Genomic DNA, 26,441 nt, shown 5'->3' with positions numbered 1-26,441 from the left:
AAGATGTTTGGCGATTCTGCTAGCGTGACAGCCGATTATGCAAACTAGTTCATTGACAGAGCTTTATGACCACACCGATTAACACTTTAAACATTTTGAAAGGCCAAAATTTGACAAATTTTATTAATTGGTGACGAAGGGCGTCAACAACAACGTATGGAATATCATAATTTGATTAGTGCCCCCAAGCTGTTTTTGAAAAATTTGGCTTCTGTTATTTCATAATTGAGTTCTGACAGCTTACGTCACTTAAACCTGTATGAACATTTCAAAACCGAACTACAGGATTCTATTTAGTGTAACCAGCGATAACAGCACACACTTATATACCCCTTGACCACTGTCACGTATTCAATTGTGTAATTATCTTGACTTGCTTCTCCCTTCGTAATAATGCAGCGTTAACATCGCCTTTCGGATCACAATTCTAGTCGGTAGGAATATGAGAAATTTTGTCTGCACACCTGTATTTATGACAGTTTCTATTCAGAACTCTAGAGAGTTCTTGTGGAAAAGGACCCCGCGATTTTTTGAGGAAATAAATTATTAGATTACGTGCCACCTCATTTTTCCAACAATTAGCTATATCTATGTTGTAAAGCGCGCAATTTTATAAGCTGTAATTCACACGTCTTCCTCAGTACTGGTTTGCTTGTAATTAATAACATAAAATTCTTGAAGCGGTATTCGCAAAAGAAGTTATGTTTTCAGTCGCGTTCCCTCGAACTTCGTTCGGAGACTCACGAGGAGTTTCCAGTTTGTTTAACTTGCCTCAGAATATTGACTCAATAGAGAGTCATCTCTACTTAATCCATTTGTCAAAAGAGAGTGTCATGGAAGGAGAGCCTATCTTTACAAGGGCTGGCCTGTTCGATGTAAAAGACTCAGTTACCGCAAAAATGTGAGTCTACGCAAAGCATAGGCACACTTATGGGAAGTTCTAGCGCCAAAGTTCAGCGTGCCAGTATTCGACACACCCTGGTAGCGATTCCAAAGGGGTAAAGAGCCGGTATTCTGTCAATTTGCAAATGTCAAAGGCCATTTCTAAGATGCATGGCGTTCTATGGAGGTCTAGAAAATACCGCAGCTGGGGGAGGAATTTAAATTATAGACGAATTGGAACGCGTGGGAGCAGAAAAGGATTAATGTAAAAAAGTTCGGAAGAAGCACGAGAGCAAGTTCTATTTGAAGACTACCTACCGTAATCATCGCAAAGAGGACCATAGCAAATGTGCCGATCACTATAGGGTCTTCGCACTGAGCGATGCAGGTGACACTGACTTTCAGAAAGTATGCAGTCACAGTCACAACGTGAAGTGTGAGGATTGTGAGAAGCTGAAGGGTGTTCTTGAAGAGGTAAGGGGCGCTATTCCTGAGTACAGAATGCAATTGGGTAAGGTTCAAGCGGAAGACTATCTGTATGAAGCAAAAAATGCTGCCGCTGAGATCTTTGGGTTGAGAGGGCATATCCTGAGAGCAGAGAGCCAGGATCAGTGCAAGCGGCAAATTGTTGATACTTTGAAGAGAGATGAAACTTTTATAGTAGTTGACTGGGCAATGAAGTTCATAGCGATGAAATTCCGGGAAAAGCGAGCAGAATGGTTTGCTAAGAGGAGAATCAATTGGCATGTGAGCAGCGTTGTTGTAAGACAGGAGGAAAGCCTGGAAATAACCCCATGATACGTACACCTTCTTAAAAGCTGTAAACTAGACTGGTTTTCAGTGCTGTCAGTCCTAGAAAATCTCTTTGTAACCATAAAGTTACAAAATTCAGGTATAATAAAGCCCTTTCCAAGATCAGATGAAGCAGATTGCTATCACAAGAGTAAGCTGGTCTCATCTCTACGAGAGCTTGGATATCGCCAGGAAATCGAACTCGTGAGGTTCCATCTGATTCTTAGCCACAGGTTGGAAAAAATATGTGTGACAGGTATCTATATCCGTTAAAAGCGTCAATCAGTAGATACTGTAACGAAAGCCATCATGTTGTTTCTGCCAAAGACATGCGTACCGCATTGAAAGAGAGACCGGTCAGGGGAACGACAGCGTCAGTGTGCATAGTCCAGGAACAGAACTCCATCCTAGAAATTAACAAGATTGCCAATTTCAGCAACTTACACGACTTTGAGTTGACGTAAGAGGGCCTGTGCGTTTGGAGAGCGTTTAATGTTGGGCCTGGAAAGTTTATTCAGTAAAATTACGACTGCGATTTTTCTACAGAGTTTCTATTTTTCCCCACTACTACTCGACGAATTGCATCAGCAGGAGAAACAATGATGGCAACGACGGTAGTTCCTATCAATGCCCTGAACCTGGTTGCGTTGAAGACTTTAAGACCCAAGCCGAACGTGACCTCCATATGAACTAGCTAGTCATCATGTATGTCCTGTGCCTGCGAGCATGACTGAAAGTCTTTATGACAAAGTGAAGAGGTAGTGGGTTCCTCGCTTTCAGTCATTGTCATTAGAGGATGAAAGTTCGACCCAACTGGTTGCAGTGGCCACAGAACCGTTGACAAGTGCTTCACAGCTTCTCATGGGATGAGCTCTTGAGAAGAGAGGTGCAATTGTGCGGCTTTGGCAAAACGTAAGGCAATACTTGATACAGAAATTTACTATCGGACGAGGCACCGGCAGAAACTAAACACAGAGTAAGTAGCAACGGATATGCGAACTGCTTGCACAATAGATGGAGAGAGAATGTTCGATAGAAGAGAGTGGTTACTCAACATGCAGATTCAGGGTTTCTTCTCGAGACTGTGCCTTAAACAGCGATCTTAAATACAACAAGAATCGGATGATGTCACAGACGCAGACGACGAAGACGACGACTTGATAGAGGCATCCGCGTCTGATGTAGACGAAGAGTGTTTGAGTGAGGCGAGGAACACAGTAATGGATGAGATAGGACTGAAACATCCAATCATGTTTGATATCTATGATGTGTGCTCGTTGGCAAGAGAAGGAAGGTTGCCTAGACTCAAAGTCAAGATGCTAAGAGACATATACAAACATTTTGCGAGATACAAATACAGCACTTCTTGCAAAAATGGAGGAATGATTTCGGAGTGCAGTTGTTTAAATCAAACCGCGAAAAAAAAATAGCCTACAGTGAACTTAAAAGAAGCATCGTTTAGCACAGACTTTCTCTTTATTTTGCTGTGACAAATCACGTGTTTATTTTAGGTCCTTATACTAGAGCATGCCAAAAGAAGTAACAAGTTTTTTTCCAGTCTCTTATTCTCTGAAATTTGTTGTCGTATACCATGCAATTGAAAATATTAACTTATTTTTGATAGGTGGTTGAACAACAACCAGCTGAAGAATTTACCATCAGACATTTTCAGCAACAATACCCAGCTGTACCTGATGTAAGTTCGGAGTCTTTCACAATATTGCTATAAGAGGAACGCCTGGAATCCAACCTTCAAAGCAGACATTTCAATGCGTGGGTTACATCGCATATTGAATGTGCAAAAAAACGTTTCAAAGAACTTTTTCTAGTTCAGGTGTTAATGCAGCTTTGTTAAGATATAACCCACAGTAAGGGTCATATCTTAATATAGCTGCATTAACACCTGGACTAGAAAAAGTTCTTTGAAACGTCTATTGGTTTAGGAAAATTCGCTCGCTAAATAGATCATCAAAGAAAAAATTTGTAAGGAAATTAAGTAAAGTAATCTTTGTGGTATAGAATTTTCATCTTCGATTTACCCCTTGTTCTTAACCAGTCAAGTTATCAAATCAAGAATATTCTAAGTAGTTCAGTGTTCAGATCCGTGTTTTTGCTTTCTTCTGATTACTCTCCTTTGCACAAAGGGACGAAAAACAATCAGCCTAGTGACACCTGTGGCCTAGCCAAAAAGTGAGAGCCCAGTTTGAATGAGCAAGTCAAAACATCTGAAGTGTAACAACTGAAAATGAGAATTAAAAATGTGTCATGCAGCCTTAATTTCTCTTCAAGCGTCTATGAAAAAATATTACGGATGCCATAAATTTACAAATGTTAATCTGAAGAAAATGATTAAGAGGCCAGGACGGGGTACCAATCCTTTTGACTAGTCCTTTATAAATACCCAACATTGGAGCTTCTTTGAATCATCTTACCTCTAGCTCAGTGGAGTAACAAAATACCACTGGTAAACACCTCAATATATCACGGTAGTAGACGACTCACTAGTTCCTGCTACTAGCTCTGTAAAAGTTTCTTACAAATATATCCGGCTCCCTATAACCGTACTTGAATTTAAGTACTGCTGGTTATATTTCTAATAAAGTGGATGTAGGGATACGAGCAATATGAGACCTGAAGATTTTAGATATATGAAAATTCATATATTTGCACTGCGGTGGAGAGATGAAATTAAGAGACCGTCGCAGCTAAGAACACTACTGAAACGAGTAATTGTAAATTGAGCTAACAAGCCAACTGGCAACATAGATGTTTATTTGGACCCAATTAATTGACCAGCTCCCAGTTGGCTTGTTAGCTCAATTGGTAGAGCGCTGCACCGGTGTCGCAGAGGTCATGGATTCAAATCCCGTACGGGCCTGAATTTTTTTTAGGTCCTATTTACAACTACTCGTTTCAGTAGTGTTCTTACCTGCGAGGATCTCTTAATTTCAATATGAGACCTGTTAGGAAACCTCATTTCTTGAAAATGATATTCCATGCGGGAAAGTATCTAAACAGAATACAAAACTTTCTAAATCATAGTCGCCCTCAATGAGGTATATTTGAACTAAACCAACTGCACCCAGAAATTTGTTAGCGATCATAAAATAACAATTCAGATAATAATTTGGGATAGGAAACAAAACCAGGCAAAGGGAAGAAGTTTTTCTCACTGCTGATATCCATTATTTCGAGTGCTTAAATTAGGGTTGCTTCCATTGTGTCTTTTTTCCAAGCCTTATGGGGGAGAATATTTTTAAAATTTGTAAGGGGTGGCAGGAAAATTCAGTGGATGATAAGAGTGTACAACATTTGACCAAAGAAATCGTTTCTTTTTAACTTATTTTGTCTACTCCCTCTAAAGATCTTTAACTTAAACACCTAAAAGGGAGCGATCTTGTAGTAAAACTTAATTTAAAATTAGGTGATCCGGAATTATAAACCTCAGCGCTCGGTCATGTTTAACGTAGGTCTCAGAGTACGGATTCATTGAGGTTGACACTTAAGTGGCGATCTCTGTAAGAGCGGTCCAGGGCATTTCGCATCGGAAAAAAGTTTTCCCTCAAACTTTGCCCAGTAAACTAGCTATCTTTGGTAGCAAGTAAATAAAACCACATTAGTTTCTGAAATACGTTAAAATAAAATTTTTAGAGATCTCAAAAGTCAAAGCTGTAAAAGGCCCTTTTTTGACCATTGCGACATCGAAAATTTCAAAAGTTGAATATCCCAGTCCTCGTATCACACTGCGTGCAGCAACAAATCTTTTAAATTCTTAAACTGTGTGATATGTAAGAAGTATAAAATGCATTTCAATTTTTATATTCGTTTATTCAGAGGCTCGTCATAATTTATTTAAAAACACTCGTTAGACGACTTTCTGAAACTGGTCAAAAGTACTCTTTCTTTCTCGATTGATGTTTCTCAAGTCCAGACCAGACGGTTGAAAACTCCTCTTGATTTCGTCTCATAAGATGTTTAGCTGCTGAAAAATATAAAAATATCTTGCACTTATTAATTTTCTTGGCCGTGGTGATTTCAAACTTTCAGCGATTTTGCTAGTGTGACAGCCGATTATGCAAACTAGTTTATTAAGCAAACTCCGACCGTTTTATATGAGTAGCCCAATAAATCTTAGATTTTAACCATTTTAAGTAGAAATTATAGTAGGAAAGAGCTTAAAGACCACACCGATTAACACTTTGAACATTTTAAAAGGCCAAAATTTGACAAATGTTATTATTTTGTGACGAAAGACGTCAACGACAGCGTGTCGAATATCATAATTTGAATAACGCCTGCAAACTTTTTTTTTAAAATTTGGCTTCTGTTATTTCATATTTGAGTTCTGACAGCTTACACTATTCAAACCAGTATGAACATTTCAAAACTAAACTACAGGAAACAACGCATTGGAAATGCGGTGAAAGTACCCGTAAACAGCAACAGCACCAGGGAAAATGTGGAGCAGTGAAAGAAAGCCAGACTGACTAGAGATGTTTTCGAAGTTTTCGGAATTAAAGTTGTAGTCGGATCACATGGGTAATATATTTGCAATTTCTTGAGGGTGAAGGCTATTATTTAACTAAAAATCGATTCGTAAGTGCTTATCTGGGCTATCTGCAATGGCAGACAAAACCAGAATTCTTTTGACAATATCAAAGGACAAAATGTGTGTCATGACGAATTTTTGTCTCGATTTTTGCATCCGCTAAACATTTCAAACCTGTCAAATTTCGTCTGCGCTTGAACTGCTCATGAGACTAGCTGGCATAGTTGGCCAATGGCCAATATAGTTGGCCCATGGCCAATATAGTTGGCCAATTTTAGTTTTTTATTTTATTTTAGTTGCGCGACAAAAGAAAGTTAATGCTTTCCAGGTAAATTTTAGTGAGTTCAATAACAAGCTGGTGGCAGCTTTTACGACGAATGGCGTTGAAAACTCAATCTCCTTTCATTGCCTCACATTCCATTTTTGCTGTGGATGCTAAAAAATACTTTTATTACATTTTCGGTGAACCCTCAGGTGTTCTGATGTTTAGAACATACCAATAACTGTTTAATTTTTTCCAAATCAGGGCTAAAATACCCAAAGCAACTCCAATCTTTCTTTCCATGAATCAAGTAAGCATTTTAAAAGATAAAACTCTCATTAAATTGTAAAATTCTTCTGTCCATTTTAACAACTTTCGATTCTAATTCGTTACAGTAACTAATTTTGGTTTCAAATTGTAGAACCCGCGAAACAGGCCGTATGACAAGGGGAACATTTTGCACAATCACGTCACGCAATATATCAAGCCGGGTTTGTCCAGTTGATTTTGATGATCGCGGGGAAATGTTGAGTTTGTCGCTCAAAATCGTTGCGGTCCTTAAGAGTGTAACATCATTAATAACAGAAACAAATTTGTAGAAAGGAGGGCTAGTTCATCGGGTTCCGTACACTAGATCTCGGAAGAAACTGCAAGAATTGTTTCAGAGTTACGATGGCCCAAAAGGGTCACAGTCTAGTTTTATTTTTCACAGTCTAGTTTAATTTTCGCAGTCTAGTTTTATTTTTCACAGTCCAGTTTTACTTTTTGACAGTCCTGTTTTATTTTAGTCACAATCCAATTTTTTTTTTCTCACAGTCCAGGTTTATTTTTTCACAGTTCAGTTTTATTTTTTCACAGTCCAGTTTCATTTTTTTCACAGTTCAGTTTTATTTTTTCACAGTCCAGTTTTGTTTTTCTCACAGTCTGGTTTACATTTTTTCACAGTCCAGTTTTATTTTTCCACAATCCAGTTTCATTTATTCACAGTTAAGTTTCACTTTTTTACAGTCCAGTTTTATTTTTCTTACAGTCCAGTTTTATTTTTCTTACAGTCCAGTTTTATTTTTCTTACAGTCCAGTTTTATTTTTCTTACAGTCCAGTTTTATTTTTCTTACAGTCCAGTTTTATTTTTCTTACAGTCCAGTTTTATTTTTTTTACAGTCAAGTTTTATTTCTCCACAATCTAGTTTCATTTTTTCACAGTCCAATTTTATTTTTTCACAGTCCAGTTTTATTTTTTCACAATCCAATTTTATTTTTTCACAGTCCAATTTTATTTTGTCACAGTCCAATTTTATTTTTTCACAGTTCAGTTTCATTTTTTCACAGTCCAATTTTATTTTTTCAAAGTCCAGTTTTATTTTTTCACAGTCCAATTTTATTTTTTTACAGTCCAATTTTATTTTTTCACAGTCCAATTTTATTTTTTCACAGTCCAGTTTTATTTTTTCACAGCCCAATTTTATTTTTTCACAGCCCAATTTTATTTTTTCACAGTCCAATTTTATTTTTTCACAGTCCAGTTTTATTTTTTCACAGTCCAATTTTATTTTTTTACAGTCCAATTTTATTTTTCCACGGTCCAATTTTATTTTTTCATAGTCCAATGTTATTTTTTCACAGTCCAATTTTAGTATTTCACAATCCAGTTTTATCTTTCTCACAGTCCAGTTTTTATTTTTTTCACAGCCCAATATTATTTTTTCACAGTCCAGCTAAATTTTTTCACAGTTCAGTTTAAATTTTTTCACAGTCCAGTTTTATTTTTTCACAGTCCAGTTTTTATTTTTTCACAGCCCAATTTTATTTTTCCACAGTCCAGTTTTTTCACAGTCCAGTTTTATTTTTCTCTGAGTCCAGTTTTATTTTTCTCTAAGTCCAGTTTTATTTTTCTCTAAGTCCAGATTTATTTTTTCACAGCCCAATTTTATTTTTTCACAGTCCAGTTTTATTTTTTCACAGTCCAGTTTTATTTTGTTCACACTCTAGTTATATTTTTTTCACAGTCCAGTTTTATTTTTTCACAGTCCAATTTTATTTTTTTCACAGTCCAGTTTTATTTTTTTCACAGGCCAGTTTTATTTTTTTCACAGTCCAGTTTTATTTTTTTCACAGTCCAGTTTTATTTTTTTCACAGTCCAGTTTTATTTTTTTCACAGTCCAGTTTTATTTTTTCACAGTCCAGTTTTATTTTTCTCTAAGTCTATTTTTAATTTTTCACAGTCCAGTGTTATTTTTTCACAGTCCAGGTTTATTTTTTCACAGTCCAGTTTTATTTTTCTCTAAGTCCAGTTTTATTTTTTCACAGTCCAGTTTTATTATTTTCACAGTCCAGGTTTATTTTTTCCCAGTCCAGTTTTATTTTTTTCACAGCCCAGTTTTATTTTTTTCTCATAGTCCAGTTTTATTTTTTCACAGTCCAGTTTTATTTTTTTTTCACATTCTAGTTTTATTTTTTTCACAGTCCAGTTTTATTTTTTCACAGTCCAGTTTTATTTTTTGTCACAGTCCAGTTTTTATTATTTGTTTTAATTTCTAATTTAGTTATCAGCTCTCTATATTGAAATGCAACCGCTATACGCATGCTCACGTGCTGTGAAAGCTGGCTTTTGGCAAGAATTTTAACACTACCTGTCGTGATGCCTTTGCCAATAAATACGCCATGTATTATAGTAAATAACGGATCTGCTGAGGATTGTCTGGAGCTCAAATCACAATATTTCAGACAAGGCTTCAGTAATCTGAAGCTCTATGGGGTGGCATTAGTTTATCAACTCTAAAGAGAGGGCTAACTTCAGCGCACAATATGGCTGTCAAACGTGAGCATGTGTATGTATCAGTGGGAAGAGATCTGGTAACTAAATTAAAAATTAAACCTGAACTGTGGAATAAATTAAACCTGAACTGTGGAATAAATAAAACTGAACTGTGAAAAAAATAACACTGAACTGTGGAAAAAATAAAACTGAACTGTGGAAAAAATAAAACTGGACTGTGAAAAAACCAAACTGGACTGAGAAAAAATAAAACTGAACTATTTTAAAACATGTGCTTAAACCCTTTTCATGGGCAAAAAAAATAGAAGAAAACTTTTTCCGACGGGAAGACGAGAGGACCGCTTTTAGCGAGAGCGGCACTTCATTCCTATTAGCCAGCAACGATTACAAGCGCAAAACTAGCGTCTCTCTTTGCTCCGGGAGGCGAAGAGCTAAACAATAAACCAAATCTTTTCATCGGTTTACCACCGTATAAAAACCACTTGGGATGTTGAGAGAACACGAAAAAAAAAGTTTGTGAACGATGACTTTCCTCTGAAGAATATTTGAGTTTGGAAGGCGAAAAAAACATCATGGAAGTCCACCTCTGTGCAAGTTCAAAGACTTAATCTAGACTGGGCAGCGCGTCAAACAGTCGTAACACAAGGAAATTTTCCTCATACACTTCTGCGAAGATCTGTCTATTCCAGACATTCTGTATCATTAGTTCAGTGCTTTTCCCTTTTAAACTTATTTTAGTATCTTTACCTACACTACCCCCCACCATACAACATACACTAAATGTCAGTTTGTATCGTAAAGCCTTATGTATTACAACAATGGGTGATGGGAGGAGTGGGAGGGAGAAGAGAGGAATTTTAAACTCTCAAAATCATTTTGTTATACGAAATAGCTCGTTATCTCGCCAAACAAAGGGTTGGAAAAGGAAATTTTAATAAATTGCTTGGTTCACAGAAACTCGTTCGCGAAATCAATTAGAGAAACTGCAAAAGTTGCAAATAATGTCTAAGCTATTTCAAGTGCGTTCTCCCTTTATTTCATGTTGTAAGGAAGAACCCGCTCAAGAAACTCAAACATCATGTTGATTGCCATGACGACATTGAAATCCTTTCTGCTGAAAATAATAGATTGACGAATGGCAAACTCAGCGATGGATGTCTTAAAAGAAAACTACGCATGATAACTAAATAATGGAGTTAACAGATTTACCTGAAAATATAAATACGTTGCAGTATCAGCAACCTGGGTTCTTACCAAAAACATTTCTAGCCACTTGATGATATCAATGGTAATGACAATACGTTTATATCGGTAATACGGCTAAACACTTGTTACACGTACTAACTTTCGTCATTTATTGACAGATCCTTGGGCAACAACCAGTTGGAGAATTTGCCAAAAGACATGTTTATGAACAATACCAATCTAAAAGAGCTGTAAGTAAAAAGTGAAGACAATTCTTTCTAATTTTAATCATGCAGGCAATGTACAGAGACGATGAGTAGGGACAACGAAAGACTTAAGGGATAATTGATCAGACATATTCACCAGTCACAGAGTGTATCGTTGTTTTAAAAAAGTATCAATAGCTAAGGCCAGGCTTTTTAGTCATCAATCAGACAAACTTTATGATGTATCCACCCAGTCCATCAGTTCCCATCCTAACTTTCCTCCGAGCATTAGGGTGGAAGGAAGGGGCGGGGAGGAAGGTTTGGTAGCCACTAGAGGGTTATACCTTCCATGCCAGGGGAAAGGAGCTCGTACACTCGCGCTTCATTACAAATCTTGGATAAGTTCGTGACAGAAACTAAAGGAAGGAAATGAATTATAAAGACTTTTTCTGTGTTTACATACTTTCAGAAGTTATGCGTCATAGGTTTGCTTCGTGTTTAGATAAGAATATACTAACACAAAAAAAGCTCCCTGCTGTTTAAATATAGAATTAACTGAAACCGCACAATTTGGTCCGAATATTGCTAGAACAACGAAGCAAAAAGAAAGATATTAGCGTTTTTTTTTCTTTTTTTTCCGCAAATACTTTTATTAATTTTTTTTTGGTGCTTCAGCTTGACAGCTCAATTTAAAGAAAATTAATTAAACTACGGGAAAATGCTGATACACCTCGGCGAAAAATGTGATTTAAGTAAAGACGATTTTTTTTATATTTTTAATGGCCTCAGTATTTAGCGCTCAGTATTAGATATTTCAGTAACTTATAAATTATTGTAAACGTAATACTTAGATGCAAGACCACACAACCACCAGCTTAAACTAATATCGTGCTGAAATAAAGTGGATGTAGGTATGGAAACTAGAGTCAAAAGATTTTGTCATTTGGGACTGACACGGAAGGCATTGAATTTGGAGAAAATTAGTTTGATAATATCACAAGATACTTCTCAGTTATTAGGTCAGGTGACACGTCCAGGCTATACCCGAGAAAAATATAAATAAATTACGAAACGAGGCTTTGTTGAAAAATAGGGTGTTCAGGAAAAATTTTCAAAAGACAAAATGAGCTCCCCCGCGTGTGGATAATATAAATCCCGGTTACTAAGACAAGACAAAAAGAAATAGAAATCTCTTCTCTCTTGTGTTTGATTCAAGACCTTTCAAGGGAGCATGGCCGAAAGAGTCGGGGGTAAAGCGGGGCAGGAGCCCAATAACTATTTATGACAGAATGAAAAAATTATTGAAACATGAAGCAACAGGATAAATCACGGAAATCAATAACACTTCAATTATACTATAACAAACTATGTGTGTAAAACTTATTCGATTCCTCCAATTTCTAAAAGAAATAAAGTATCTCCGTTACAAAGAGAATCCTTAGAAATTAAAGAAACTTATTGGAGACTCTCATAAGCCGATTATGATCGGTAATATAAGAGACATTATTAAAGAAATTTTCGATGGTCCACGTCAAGTGACCTTAGGGATTTCGATTATCCTTCCAGTGAGGTAGTGAGAGCCCAGTTTGAATACGCTGGTCAAAACACTTGAAGTGTAACAACTGAGAATGAGAAGTCCAAGATGAGTCATGCAACCTTAATTTCTCTTCACGCGTCTATGAAACAATATCACGGTATGCGAAAATTTACAAACTTCGTTAATCTGAAGAAAATGTTTAAGAGGCAAGGGTAGTGTACCAATCCAATTAACCAGTCCTTCCTAAATACAGAACTTATATTTGAGCGCCTCTGAATCATTTTACCTCAAGCTCAATATAGCACGGAACTAAGTTGTGTTAGCACACCAATAGTCCACCCGAGTCCCTAAAATGCTGATAAAGCGGATAAATAAAGGGATATGGGCATCATAAAACCTGAAGAGAAACCTCATTTCTTGTAAAATGATATTCCATGCGGAAAAATAGCAAAAATAGAACACAAAACGTCCTAACTTGGAGTCACGCTCGATAAGGTGCATTTAAACTGAACCAAAAGCACCCAAAAATTTGTTAGCAATCCTAAACTAATTTTTCTTTTTCCAAGAAATTAAGTTTTACTAATTAAACAAGCCTCAAAAAAGGTAGTTATATATGTAAATGCACTCGAGCTATTAAGAGTGTGTCCACGAGAGCACCGGACAGTCGTGCTACATGCCTTCTCACTGATTTCGATGAAACTTTGCCAGTTTAAAGGGTCTACTCCAAAACTCAAAAAGACAATGTAGTTTCTGTCTTGGTTTTTCCGAGGGGAGATAGATCAACCCCCTCCCCCCCCCCCCACGGTTTTTCTTGGTTTTCACCGAGGAAATCGCCTCAAAATAGGTAAAATATATGAAGCTCTCACTGCGAAGATATTTAACCAATTACTCTGAGGGCTTACACACATATTACATCCTTAGTAAATGTGTGACGCAAGTATCAGTCAATTTGACCAGCGGCTTGGCAATCAACAGAGGCAAATAAACGACTGCGCTTTTAGACTTTTCGATTCATCCAAATATTTGACAACTTTGAGGTCAAATATCTCCCCTCTGCCAGAAAGCTACAACACTTACCTTAATTCCCCTTTATAATCCATCATTTCATCTCTGAACTCTATCGAAAAAATATTTGGGCACTACCGTACTTTTCTCTTGGATGCCTTTTAAAATCTTCGACTGTGACAAGTTTCTCTTAACTACACCTGTCACGCAATTCTGGCTCTAGGCGGTCACTTGATCGCATAAACCTACATTTTTAGCTCTTCCTACAAGATGATTGATCAAAGAAAGCTAAAAAATTTGAAAAACTTTCGAGATTTTTCGTAGGAATGGAAAATTTCACGTTCAGAGAGTTGCATGTAGGCAAAAGTCGATGAGAAAATCGTGGCGTTTCTTTATTATGTCATTTATTACTTTAGAGATTTGCTAAAATCAGCAAATATGGCTTTCGTAGGACACAAAGCACTCATCAGTCTGTAATTTTATTGCTTATCATTATCACTGCTCATTTAAGGAGATTTTAAAGTCACACGCTGCGTGTCGGTTGACATTTATTACAAGAATTAGAATTAGAATTACTAAGAATTAGTCAAGCGCGTCGTTCCTTCTGTCTGCTAGATAACAATTTCAGAATAATCTGCAGATCTCTATGATTATTTTGCTTCCTTCCATCGTAAAGTATTTGCATTTTTTTTTCAAGCATTCTATCACTACATGTAAATCTATATCTCTCTCGGTCGAGTGTTGCCGGCGTTTAAATGCATGATTTGTAAAATTGATTAAGAATGAGAAATTGCGAATTTCTCTGGCGGAATTGCTTTTGATTTCTCAATTGATGTTGTCGCAAACACAGCTTTTGGGAGTTACGAAACAAAAAAACTTATCGGACCTAGTTTCATGTTTTAATGGGAATAAATAGCAAATAAAAACACATTTTCTTGAGAAATAAAGTCATAAATAACAGGGGTTCTTTCAAGAAACATCTAGTGATAGAAAGGGTTTCAGTTCTGGTCAATATTGACTTTTCATAGCCTACTTTCAAATCTGACGGAACGCGCTAAGGGAATTAAAATGAGATACATGTGTGATAATGCAGGAAAGAGAATAAAAATAAAAATAAAGAAAAAGGAGAAAACATAGAAACCTGTGTTGCAGTGTGCAGATATCTTTCAAGCCGGACCTACACACCTTGGCCCGACACCACGCAAAAAAAACTAGAAAGGGTGCTGTATACCAACTGACTCGCACGTGCACGCAGGAAAGGCCATGACAATCAGCGAAAATAATAGCAAATGCAGACGATTCTTGCATTAAAAAACATGCAAATAAATAACAGAAGGATTAAGAACTTTCTAAAAGAGTTTTCCTGTAAAAAAAGACAAACAATTTTTACTTCTCATGAAAGGTCACGAAGTCACGCTACAAATACTATTTCTACGTGGAACTTTTTGACGGTGGAAAGTGGAAAAAACATTTTCCAGTCTTATTTTCCGGAAACATGGCGCAGTTAATGAATTTTGTGGGGCTACTGATATTTCCTTTCAAATAAGGGGACCGATTTTCCCGTCGTCCGCGGTCTAAAAAAACCAAGCTGTTCATGAACTTGGACGTCAACAAGCACGCGACATGTGACTTTAAAATCTCCTCTCCTGTTACAGTTTCCTTATTGTGAACTGTTCAGTAATGATAATAAACAATTAAACTACAGACTAATGAATGTTTTGTTCTGTACAAGAGCCCTAGTCGCCGATTTTAGCAAATCTCCAAAGTAATGAACGATATAAGAAAAAAACGCTACGATTTTCCCATCGATTTTTCGCTTACATGCATCTCTCTAAATGTGAAATTTTCCATTCCTACGAAAAATCTCGATAGTTTTTCACATTTTTTTGGCTTTCTTTGATCAATCATCTTGTATGAAGAGCTAAAAAATGTAGGTTCATTTGGTCAAGAGACTAGCGAGAGCCAGAATTGCGTAACAGGTGTATTTGAGAAAAACTTGTCACACTCGCAGATTTTAAAAGGCATCCAAGAGAAAAATTCGGTAGTTCCCAAATATTTTTTTGATAGTTTTAAGAAATGAGATGATGGATTATAAAGGGGGATTAAAATTAATGTTAGAGCTTTCTGGCAAGGGGAGATATTTGACCTCAAAATTGTCAAACATTTGGATGAATCGAAACGTCTAAAAACGCCGTCCTTTATTTGCCTCTGTTGATTGACAAGACGTCAATCAAATTGACTGATACTTGTGTCACACATCAACTAAGGATGTAACAATATGTGTGCCGATTTTCAGAGTAATTGGTTGAACACCATCGCAGTGAGAGCGTCATATATTCTATATCCTACGCGGAAAAAAACAAAACAGAAACCACTTTGTCTTTTTGAATACTGGGGTGGACCCTTTCAACTGCCAAAGCTTTATTGAAATCGGTGAGATGGCATGTAGCACGACTGCCCTGTGCTCTCGTAAACACAATCTTAAGAACAAAAATTATCATCCCAAAAAAAGTTTTTAAACTATCAAGGCGTCATGTTTTACCTTAAGCTTGGAATCCCTTGCGACGTTTTCGCGTCAAACAGCTTTATACTTTAACTCAACTTTATCTTCTTTTACGTTTGAATCGAACAATCGATCTTGTCAATTTCTCATCGCGAAACCTGAAAAAAAAATGAAACAAAGTCTTTGGTTAAAATCAAAAGCAAATCCCGTACCGAAAAGGTAGGAACATGTCTGAAAATACATAAAATATAGTCTTGAGCGTGACAAAGGGTCATGGTTTGCCCAACCTTCAATGATTTGCGAAGTTGGAACAATTTTTTTTCCTTGGTTTTCGCCTTACCGAGACGTACTCGTAGTATGTACGAAAACAGAGAGATGATATAGCACAAAGAGTTAATTTTAACTCCTATTAGCCTGCAGCTATTACAAGAGCAAATCTCACGTGCGTTGCTCCGGGATGGCTATGCAATGAAGTACACTTTTTTTATCGGTTTACCGTCATGTATAACTTCTCGCGCTGTCGAGAGAACGCAAAAAAATTTCTTAAACAATAACGTGCTTCCATGGAGTCATCGTTAAAAATTACAAATTGGTTTAATTTGCAAGCCGCGGCAAAACGTATTATGCCATTTAGAAATCAAATACGAAAGCCAAACGTAACGTTCGGTACTCCTGTCTAATCCCCTGCTTTTAGTTTATCTAATTAAATATCCATCGCGGGGAATTATGATACTCAAAAACCTTGTTGTTGTCGTGATATTGACTTTAATAAGGTTGTTATAATATATCACATCCGATAAACCTTATGGCCTCATGCAATGCGCGTATAGTGTTACACGAAAAAATACAACTATATTTAATCTGAAATATCGTTAGGGTTTCCTTATATTGGTGTCGGGGAAAGGAATGGAAATATTATATTACTTCAAACCATTCATGCAAAAAAATTATAAAGGTTGATTACTTCTTATTCCTTTTGGAATCCTTATCTTATCTTTGGAAGTCTTATCTTAAAGGTAGAGATACGAAAACCAAACGTAACGTTCGGTACTCCTGCCTAATTCCCTGCTTTTAGTTTATCTAATTAAATATCCATCGCGGGGAATTGTGATATTCAAAAAACCTTGTTCTTATCGTTATAGTGGCTTTAATAGGGTCGTAATAATATTTCACATCCGTTAAACCTTAATTATGGCCTCATGTAATGCGCGTATAGACCAAAGAACGAAATTACGAATTACGCCGCTACCGTCACACCGCCGATGAATTGTTAATGCGTTTGTATTTTTGAGCGCTGGTTGGTATAATTGTACGTTATTGTTCGCCTAGTTATTACATTGTAAAATTATCCCAATTTCTTCGAGAAGTTGACATCTTCCAGGTGTAGCGTGAGATTAGAGGGGAACGTACGAGAAGATAGTATCAAGCGCTGCAGACCGTCCAAAGTTAGTGGTCAGGGAGCATGCTCTTACAGAAAATGTTTAACTCTAGGGTCTCGCAATGCCATTTCTTGCGTTTTATGCGGGAAATTTTAACTAAATAAATACGAAGGGAAGTACACTTGTTAGTGGTTTAGTTTCCGCACCTCTAGTGTTATCGGTAAGATACAAGTTTACGGCTGGCTGCGGAAAGTAGTACATACATTTGTACAGTGGTATTATGCAGTTATGTAATTCTATGATTTTAGCAAAAGGCATTTGCAGAAACGAGGTCTCTCATGGACTGACTTTTCCTTGCCACAACGAAAAATACTGAGACTGGTTAATGTAACCTCTGACGTCAATTTACCCGACTCACTTTGTGCGCTGAAGAATTTCGCCTGCTACAGTTCGCGAGACACTGACAAACGTGTTCCGGTTTTATGTCATCTCGTTCATAACCTGTAGCGTAATCAAATAGGTATCCAATTTGATCTCTATTAATGTTGTTTTATCAGCCTCAGAATAAATCTAAGGTTTCTCGCTCATAAAAGTATCTTTAACACCTCAGTGGAAGTTAAATGGGCACTCCCTTTAACCTGGATTATACGCAATTAAAAACAAAAAACGAGTGTTTTTGTAATTTCTGCTCCCGCTTCACGCCCTTAGATAGATCCCTCTCCCGCTCCCTGTTCCCCCGGGCTCCCACCCCCTAGTCCCCCCTGTCCCCTCCACCAGACCAAAACCTAAGGAAAAAATCGACAACCTGATAGATAAAGGTCTTAACTCGATGGGCTTGTGGCACCTCAATAGAATGTTTTCTTACCGCAGACTCCAATATGAAACCTTACTGGAAACTGGATTATACGCGGTTATAAAAAAAAGGAGTGTTTTTGTAATTTCTGCTCCCGCTTCACACACTCATAGATCCCTCTCCCGCTCCCTGTTCCCTCGGGCGCCCTCCCCCTAGTCCCCCCTACCCCCCCCTCCCCCTCCACTAAGACCAAACCTAAGTAAAAATTGACAACCCGATAGATAAAGGTCTTAACTCAGTGGGCTTGTGGCACCGTTCGAAGAGGCCACCTCTGCGCATATTCAAAAACTAAATTTCCCGTATGGAAACTCAGACTGGGTCACGCGTCAACCAGTCGTAATACAGAAATTTCCCTTATACTTATCTGTCTATTCCAGACATTCCGTATTATTAGGTCAATATTTTTCCCTTTCAAACTTCTTTTGGTATCTTATCCTACCCTACTCCCCACCCCACAACAAATCAATATCGCCTGGCCTATGATGTGGTCTACTCTACAAGTCAGTTTGTATCATAAAGCCTTATGTATTATAACAATGGGTGATTGGAGGAGAGGGAGGCAGTAGAGAGGAATTTTGAAGTGTACAATTGTTTTCAATGCTTCGAATTAAATCCTCAAAGACATTTTGTTATATAGTATAGCATTTTTTCTTACCGCAGAATCCAATATGAAAAATTAAAAAGTAAGCATCGCTTTGTTGATACTAAAAGTCTGTTTGCAGGTATTACTTACGTTTCCTGACCTTCATCGATTGGCACAACGTACTAAACACCGCCTTTAAATGATGTTTTGTTAGGGCGTTGGACAACAACAAGATGAAAGAAGTACCATCAGACATTTTTAGTAAAAACACATTGCTGCTGTTCCTGTAAGTTTATACCCTCTTTATTTATACAAAATACGCCTTAAATCCAAAACTACCGAACAGTTAAGTAACTTTTTATCCAAATGTCATCTTCCCTCTAATTCTGATGCACTGTACACTTGGACCCACCTCTCCTTGTTTTGACCTCTGCTGAACACTATGTGCCACTCCTGGTTTCCCTGTAACATGAGCAGCCCCAGCAATAAACCTTTTAGGCTGTGTGGTCATGTAGTTTGAAATGGGTAAGTAAGAGTTCGAAATGGCTGCTCGAGTATGTGCTGCAGACAACATTTTATGGACGAAACTCCTTTTTCTTAGCCGAAATTTTCATATTCACGGATAAATCAGGACTCCAGTGACTGCGCTAATATAGGAATCGGCGACGATTGAAGTGGTCTTTTTAAAACAAAAATTGAGATTATTAAAAACAAACGAGCACACGATCTTTAGAGATAAAAAAGATAAATGAAACGGGCACAAAAGGGAAGCAAATATATTACGAAAAGAAGGTTTCAGGGATTTTGTGACTTAAGCCGAGAATGAAGCTATACCTGTCGATAACTGTAAAGTTTTTTTGGGCTTTCAACGTAAACATCAGTATACGCTTTGGTTATCTGATAGGCAGTCAGCCAACGTTCTAAAACCACTGCTTCATGACCGGCAATAAGAAATTTCTCAGAAAAGTTAACAAATTGAGAGAACCTACACAACCCAAATTATTATATATCGATAAGGAACTACCAAGTGATCCCGAAGTGATTTATAAATCTATTGTCTCGCGCTCGGTCTCAGAGTTCGGAGCCGTGGATGTTGACACTTAATTACAAATTGCAAGAGATCGACTGCTGGTCACGGCTCTCAAATAACTAAATGACTTTCGGTTGGAAATTTGCTGAAAATTTAGGAAAGCGAGACGACGCATACATTCCTAACCATTATATGTTAATGAGGAACTTCTAATAGCGATCTTGAAGAAATTTATAAATCTCAAATCTAGCGTTCGGTTTACGCTGACTCAGAATGCATGTATTTAGAAAGTCCGTGACATCACACGGGATGTATTGAATGCGCTTTAATTGCAAAAAGAAAAAAAAATGGAAAAGAAATAAGAATTACATCGTAACAGACTGTTAGGGGTACTACTAGTTCGAATTTCAGTCTTTCCTCTTTAAGAACTGTTGACAGCTAACAACTACTCAGCGAAGTGAAAGTAACTAGGGTAGATGTTTACAAAGCCGCAAAATGGCGCTTTAAGTATCCACCATTAATGCTGATGTGAGTAGTTGTTTTGGCTTATACTAAAACAGTGAGATGATATGGCATTAAAATAATGTTGAAACTCATTTATTCCTACAACGACGATATAGCATTCTAGCGCAAATCCCACGCAAATGCCTTGGCGGTAAAAAGCTAAGGATATTCAGAATTTGAGTTGCTTTTTACAACGACCCTTCAGCGCTTTCACAAATTCTGAAAACTACCTGAATTATTTTTTCGAAAAGCTAAGGCTAAATGGAACGAGAAGGCAACTCTTAAACCTGAGGAGTGACCTGGCTTAATTTCTTCATTTCTGAAACAATGATTTACCATGCGTGAATTGGACTTAAGGCGGGGTTTTACCTGAAAAAGTGAAATTTTTGCATCATTCGTAACAGCTATGGTTTTCATCAGAACCATAGTAGACTACACATCACTGGAGAGCTATTGGCCTGAAGATGAAGGAAACGTGTATTTGGATGCTGTGTTAATTTTTTTAACCTGATACCAAGCCCTTGAAATACTCTAAATTACAGTGAGCTATATTATCGCAGTCGCCGCGCGCTGGACAAAATGTGTGAAATTTACACTTTCGATCGCTGTCCACACGGGTGCTCAAGCCAAAAATCATTTTTGGCTTGTGGGGACGCAGAAAAAGAGAATTGGAGAACAACTAAACCATTCTTGAAACATGTGTCCCAAACCCTTTTCATGGGCAAAAAAAAAAGGAAAACTTTTCTCCGACGAGGAGTCTTGAGGACCACTCTTAGGGAGAGCGGCACTTATTACTTGGATCAGGAAAATTTATTTGAAACATGCATCGCCTTAAGAAAATCCGTTCCCTAAATAGACTGTCAAAGAAAGATTTGTGAGGAAATTGTTAAAGGAATCATTCAGGGATATAATTTCCCCCTTAGACCCTTCTCCTCTTCCTTAACCAGTCTAGTTATCAAGTCAAGAATATTCTATGCAGCTCAGTGTCCAGGTCTGCATGTGTTTCAGTTTTCTTCTGATTATTCTCCTTTGCATGAAGAGTTGACAAAAAACTAACAACCAAAAAAAGGGAAAATAAAAAGCAGCCCATTGACACCTGTAGCCAAGTCAAAAAGCGAAAACCCAGTTTGAATAAGCCAGTCAAAATACTTGAAGAGTAGCAACTGAGAAGGAGAATTTTAAAATGTGGCAGGCACCATTAAGCGTCTATATTAAAGAGAATGGAAGTAGCCTCTCACAAAATTTTTTGAACAACATCTTTCTTTAATCCCGTTGTGAACGACATGAAACGTGCACAAAAGGGAAGCAAATATATTACAAAACGCAGGTTTTGGTGAATTTTTTATTTAAACTTGGAATGAAGCTATATTTTAAACGGTTAAGAATATCTGAAAGTCATATATTTGAGCTGCAGATAAAGACGTGAATGAAAGTGATCCTCGCAGTAATGTGCACTACTTAGGCAGTAGTGAAAATAAGACCTGAAAAAAATTCAGGAAATGAAAGTCATATATCCTTAACCGTTTATTCATCACTTCACGGTATTATTTAGAACCAACATCATGACCAGCTCCCAGTTGGCTTGCTAGCTCAGTTGGTAGAGCGCTGCACCGGTATCGTAGAGGTCATGGGTTCAAATCCCGTACAGGCCTGAATTTTTTCCAGGCCTTATTTTCACTACTGCCTAAGTAGTACACATTATTGCGAGGATCACTTTCATTCACAAGCTATATTTTGTTGATAACTGTAATTTTATTTTTGTACCGCGTTGATATGAGTACGCTTTGGTTATCATCTGATCGGAAGCCGGTTAAGAACCTACACAATCCACACTATTATATGGCGATGAGGAACTGCCAAGTGATCACAAAGTGATTTATGTAGGGTTGGCGCTCGGTCATGTTTAATGCAGTAAAGTGTAGGATTTTCAAGGTAAGAGTCGCGTCGTGACCAGTGAGCTGTTTGATGCACTTGTTATTCGCGATCGACTTTCCCGTTCGATTGATGAGTCAGCCAGCAGTTTTTATCTATGAAATATTTATTCATTTCATATCCATAACACTAGATTCAATTGATGAATCTAATATTCTTTTTACATTATGTTTTTTTTTTATTTTACACTCGGCTCAAGCTGTCAAACGTACGTGGTTATGTTTTGTTTGTTTTTATCAGACATAGTTTGAAGCTACACTGGTTTGCAGATTTAATGAATGTAACCGAAGAAGTTACAATTCATAGACCCAACGTTTCGACACTCCTGTCTAGTGCCTTCATCAGGGGTGATCTAAACGCTGCAACAAGAGGTCCTTTTATATGATCACTAATTAGCGGCCTTTTTTTTCTGACGAGGTGTAAATAGGCGTCAGGAAGCAGACCGCCATCGTCACGATTTAAAGGAGCGTGGGCGGAGTTAATGTGCCAAGCCTCCAAACAAAGGCGCTGGTGGTAACGCCGATTAGTAGTGATAATTTTAGAATTATCCCACCCAATTGTATGGTTGGTCTGTCCGATGTATTCGTTATCACAGTCATTGCAAGGAATAGAATAAATGGCGTCGGTTTGTTGTTCTTTCGTGACAGGATCCTTAGGTTTGGCGAAAATATGCCCCAAAGTCTGAAAAGGTGTTTGAGCAACTTTAACGTTGTGGCTATTCAAAATTCTCTTGATGGGTTCAGTAACACCCTGTATGTAGGGAATAACAGCAAAACCAGTCGCTGGTTCTCTTTCATCAAGAGCGTTACTATTTGTAACTGGTTTTTGGCAGTTACGGAGAAAAGTTTTTGTACAGCCATTTGCCTTTAGGACATTGGAAACATATTTCCTCTCCTCAGCCTTCGAATCGAGTGATGATGGTAGACAATCAGCCCTCCTAAGTAAAGTTTTGGCTACAGACTTTTTATGGCAAATAGGATGGTGAGAATCGAAAGCGAGGTATTTGTCGGTGTGGGTGGGTTTACGATAGACACTTGTCTCTAAATTACCCTGAACCCCTCTAGACACATTTAAATCAAGAAAGGGCAAATGTCTATCCTTTTCACGTTCAAGGGTGAATTGGATCGACGGCTCTACTGAATTCAAATGCGACAAGAGGCGCTCCGCTTCATTTCCGGATACCGCAGAAATAACATCATCGACATATCGTTTCCAGAAAAAGGGTTTAACCGGTGAAGTGGCTAAGGCCCTTTGTTCCACGTCTTCCATTACCATGTTAGCAATGACAGCAGAAACAGGCGAACCCATAGCTGTACCAAAAACTTGTTGATAGTATGTGCCGTTATATGTAAATTGCGTGGTTTTGAGGCAAAAAGACAGCAGATGGATAATATCCTCCACAGGCAAAGAAGTTCTTTGTCCTAGGGAAGCATCTTCTCTGAGTCTTTCCTCCGCAACCTTAACGGCAAGATCAACTGGGATTTTAGTGAAGAGCGAAACAACGTCGAAAGATACTAATTCTTCACAAGCGTCAAGAGTTTTATCTCTTATGAAATCCGTAAATTCGCAGGAATTTCTGACAGTGTAATCAGTATTCCCAACAACAGGCGACAAAATTCTCGCAAGATAACCAGAAATTGCATAAGTCGGAGAATTAACAAAAGAGACAACGGGTCTCAAAGGAATTCCCGGTTTATGAATTTTAGGTAAGCCATAAAAACGTGGACATAAGCCGTCACTACTGTATGACATTTTGTACGTAGAGTCACTAATTCTGCCAGCTTTTTTCAAATCAAGCAACATTTTGTTTAACTTTCTTTGAGTTTTACTGGTTGGATCAGAGTTTAAGACAGCATACGTACTCTTGTCATTGAGCAGAGACAAAGGCTTTACTCCGGTGAGCTCGACTCACTTCAAGCCAGAGAATATGTTTAAGATTATAACTGGGCTTACACTTCTCAAACATCGCAGTTTGCATGGACTAAGGAGGGTAAAGAGCGCCGACAAAATAAATTGCTAGAGAAAAAAACTTTACGAACCAGGAAGCAGAAAAGAAGGGACGTCAGTTCTTCGTCATAAAAAAAATTAAAAAGGTTATTGGCTGAGTCTGCAATCGAGAGGCAAGATCGATCGCTAATAATACGTGCAGCTAACAGCGCGCTGGTCAAGACGCGACTCTTACTAACCTCGAAATCCGGCCCTTCATCTTGCCTAGTAGCGGCAATCCATTTCGATCTCAATATATCATTCGAAAGAAACTGAAGAAAGATAAATTCTCACCACTTTTACTTCGTTTGTCGTTACTACAGAAATTAACAAGGCAATGATCTTGCTTGCAATCTTCACTCAAAACACCGTAATGTAACACAAAACCTAGACCGTATGCCTGCCCAGCCTCGATTTGGTGCGCCACGCGCAAGGTGTATATTCCCCTTAGACCCTTCCCTGTTTCTTAACTAGTCTAGTTATCAAGTTAAGAATATCTATGCAGTTCAGTGCGTAGGTCCTTGCTTTAGTTAAGTTATGATTATTATCCTTTGTATGAAGGGATTAATAAGAAACGAAACAAACAAAAAAGCAAAACACAATCAGCTCAGTGACACCTGTTGCTCAGTCAAAAAGTAAGAGCCCAGTTTGAATGAGCCAGTTAAAACATTTGAAGTGTAACAACTGAGAGTTGAATTTAAAAATGTGTCACGCACCCTTAATTTTCTTTCATGCGTCTATGAAACAATATTGCGCTATGCCATAAATTTACAAACTTTGTTAATCTGAAGAAAATGGTTGAGAGGCCAGGAGGAGGTAAAAATGCCATCAACCAGTCTTTTCTAAATCCAGACCCAACATTCGAGCGTCTCTGAATCATCTTACCTCAAGCTCAATATATTAATCTAAGCTGAAAAATGATACCCCACGCATGAATATATCTAAAACAGAACACGGAACTTCCTAAATTACAGTCGCGCTCGATAAGGTGCATTTGAACTGAACCAATGGAGAGATTTTGAGGGTATAAAAGTAAAGAGAGTTTTATGTACAGAAAAGTGTAAGATAGAAAACTTTTTTCTGAATCCGTTGTGGAGGACTTTGCATTGGCGAGTTTCCCCAACAAATTAAGGTTGATTAAACAAGCCTTTCACGTGAAACGTGAAGAAAGGAAACAAACCCTCTGAATAAAATTCAATACAAATCCAGGACCGAAAGGCACAAAACCTGTCTGAAAATATGGAATGTATAGTTTTGAGCGCGACAAAAGACCGTGGTTTGCCCGACCTTCAATGATTTACGAAGCTAGAACATGTTTAATTTTTCCTTTGGTTCTAGCCTTACCCCACTACCAAAACGTACTCGTAGTATATACGAAAAAAGTGAGATAATATAGCACAAAGAGATTATTTTAACTCCTATTACCCTGCAACGATCACAAGCGCAAATCTCGCGTGTGTTACTCCGGGATAGCTAAACATTGCTTTGCCGTCGTATGTAAACCACTTGGGATGTTGAGAGAACGCGTAAACAATTTATAAACAATGACATGCTACTGAAGAATACTTCATAATACTCTGTGCATAAAACCTTTCGAAGAAATGTCTTGCGGAGATTTTTTATGATGAAAAATAAATTCACTTGTATTATTTTAACTGGTGAAGTTTATTTTCATGGTTAGGACTTAACTTTTAATTCTTTAATAACGTTACTAGACCACACCACGTCTGAGGGCGGAGAAATCGAAAGACAACGACATCGAGCCGTGTTTCGTTTGTACTGATTCAAACGTCGTCCAACTATTTTGTTTACTCGCGGTACACTATTTTCCTTTAACAAAGATAGTTTAAGTTGTCTCAGCTTGGATTAACATTGCCATGGAGTCGTCGTTTAAATTTACAAAAGTGTTTAGAATGCTTTAACTTGGCAACAATTATCAAGTGAAAGTTGAAATCGTGGACAGCAGGAACAAACGGAATTGCCGTAAATCTCGAGTACACATGTACATTCGAAGGGGTTTTTTTTTATTTATCATTTAGATAAAACTAAAAAAACTGAAAAACTGAAAACTTGGGAAAACTGAATTTAAAACTTAAAAAAAGATATCGCTAGAAAACTTCAATCTTTGGAGACACTTGGAAATTGCAAGAGTTGACTGCCGGTCACGGTTCTCAAATAATGAAATGACTTAAAGTCGAGACAACCCATACATTCCAAACTATTATATGTTTATGAGGAACTTCTAAGCGCTCTAAAAGATTTACAAATCTCATATCTAGCGTTCGGTTCACGTTGACTCAGAATTATATCACTCAGAAATTCCGTGATACCATGCGGGGTGTTTTGCATGCGCTTCAATTCCCAAAAGAAAAAAAAAAGGGATAAGGAAAAGGAAGAACAATTACATCGTAACAAATTGGTTAGTGTATCAGTTGCTCGAGTTTAAGTCTGTCCTCTTTAAAAAATTATTGATAG

General features: G+C 37.6%; 1 protein-coding gene across 1 annotated transcript in view; it reads left to right on the top strand.

Moving 5' to 3' along the window:
* Positions 1 to 10,703, top strand: part of LOC149052372 (uncharacterized) — a 39,919-nt gene extending 29,216 nt beyond the window's left edge. Inside the window, exons 8-9 of the mRNA XM_089194811.1 lie at positions 3,299 to 3,370; positions 10,628 to 10,703. Coding sequence (XP_089050937.1) covers positions 3,299 to 3,370; positions 10,628 to 10,703 — 148 coding nt within the window. The remainder of the gene's footprint in view (positions 1 to 3,298; positions 3,371 to 10,627) is intronic.
* The last annotated feature ends 15,738 nt before the right edge of the window (positions 10,704 to 26,441 follow it).

The sequence above is a fragment of the Pocillopora damicornis genome, chromosome 1 (assembly GCF_964200805.1).
Source record: "Pocillopora damicornis chromosome 1, jaPocDami1.2, whole genome shotgun sequence".
NCBI classification, from domain to species: Eukaryota; Metazoa; Cnidaria; class Anthozoa; order Scleractinia; family Pocilloporidae; genus Pocillopora; species Pocillopora damicornis.
This window is presented reverse-complemented; position numbering and strand designations above follow the sequence as displayed.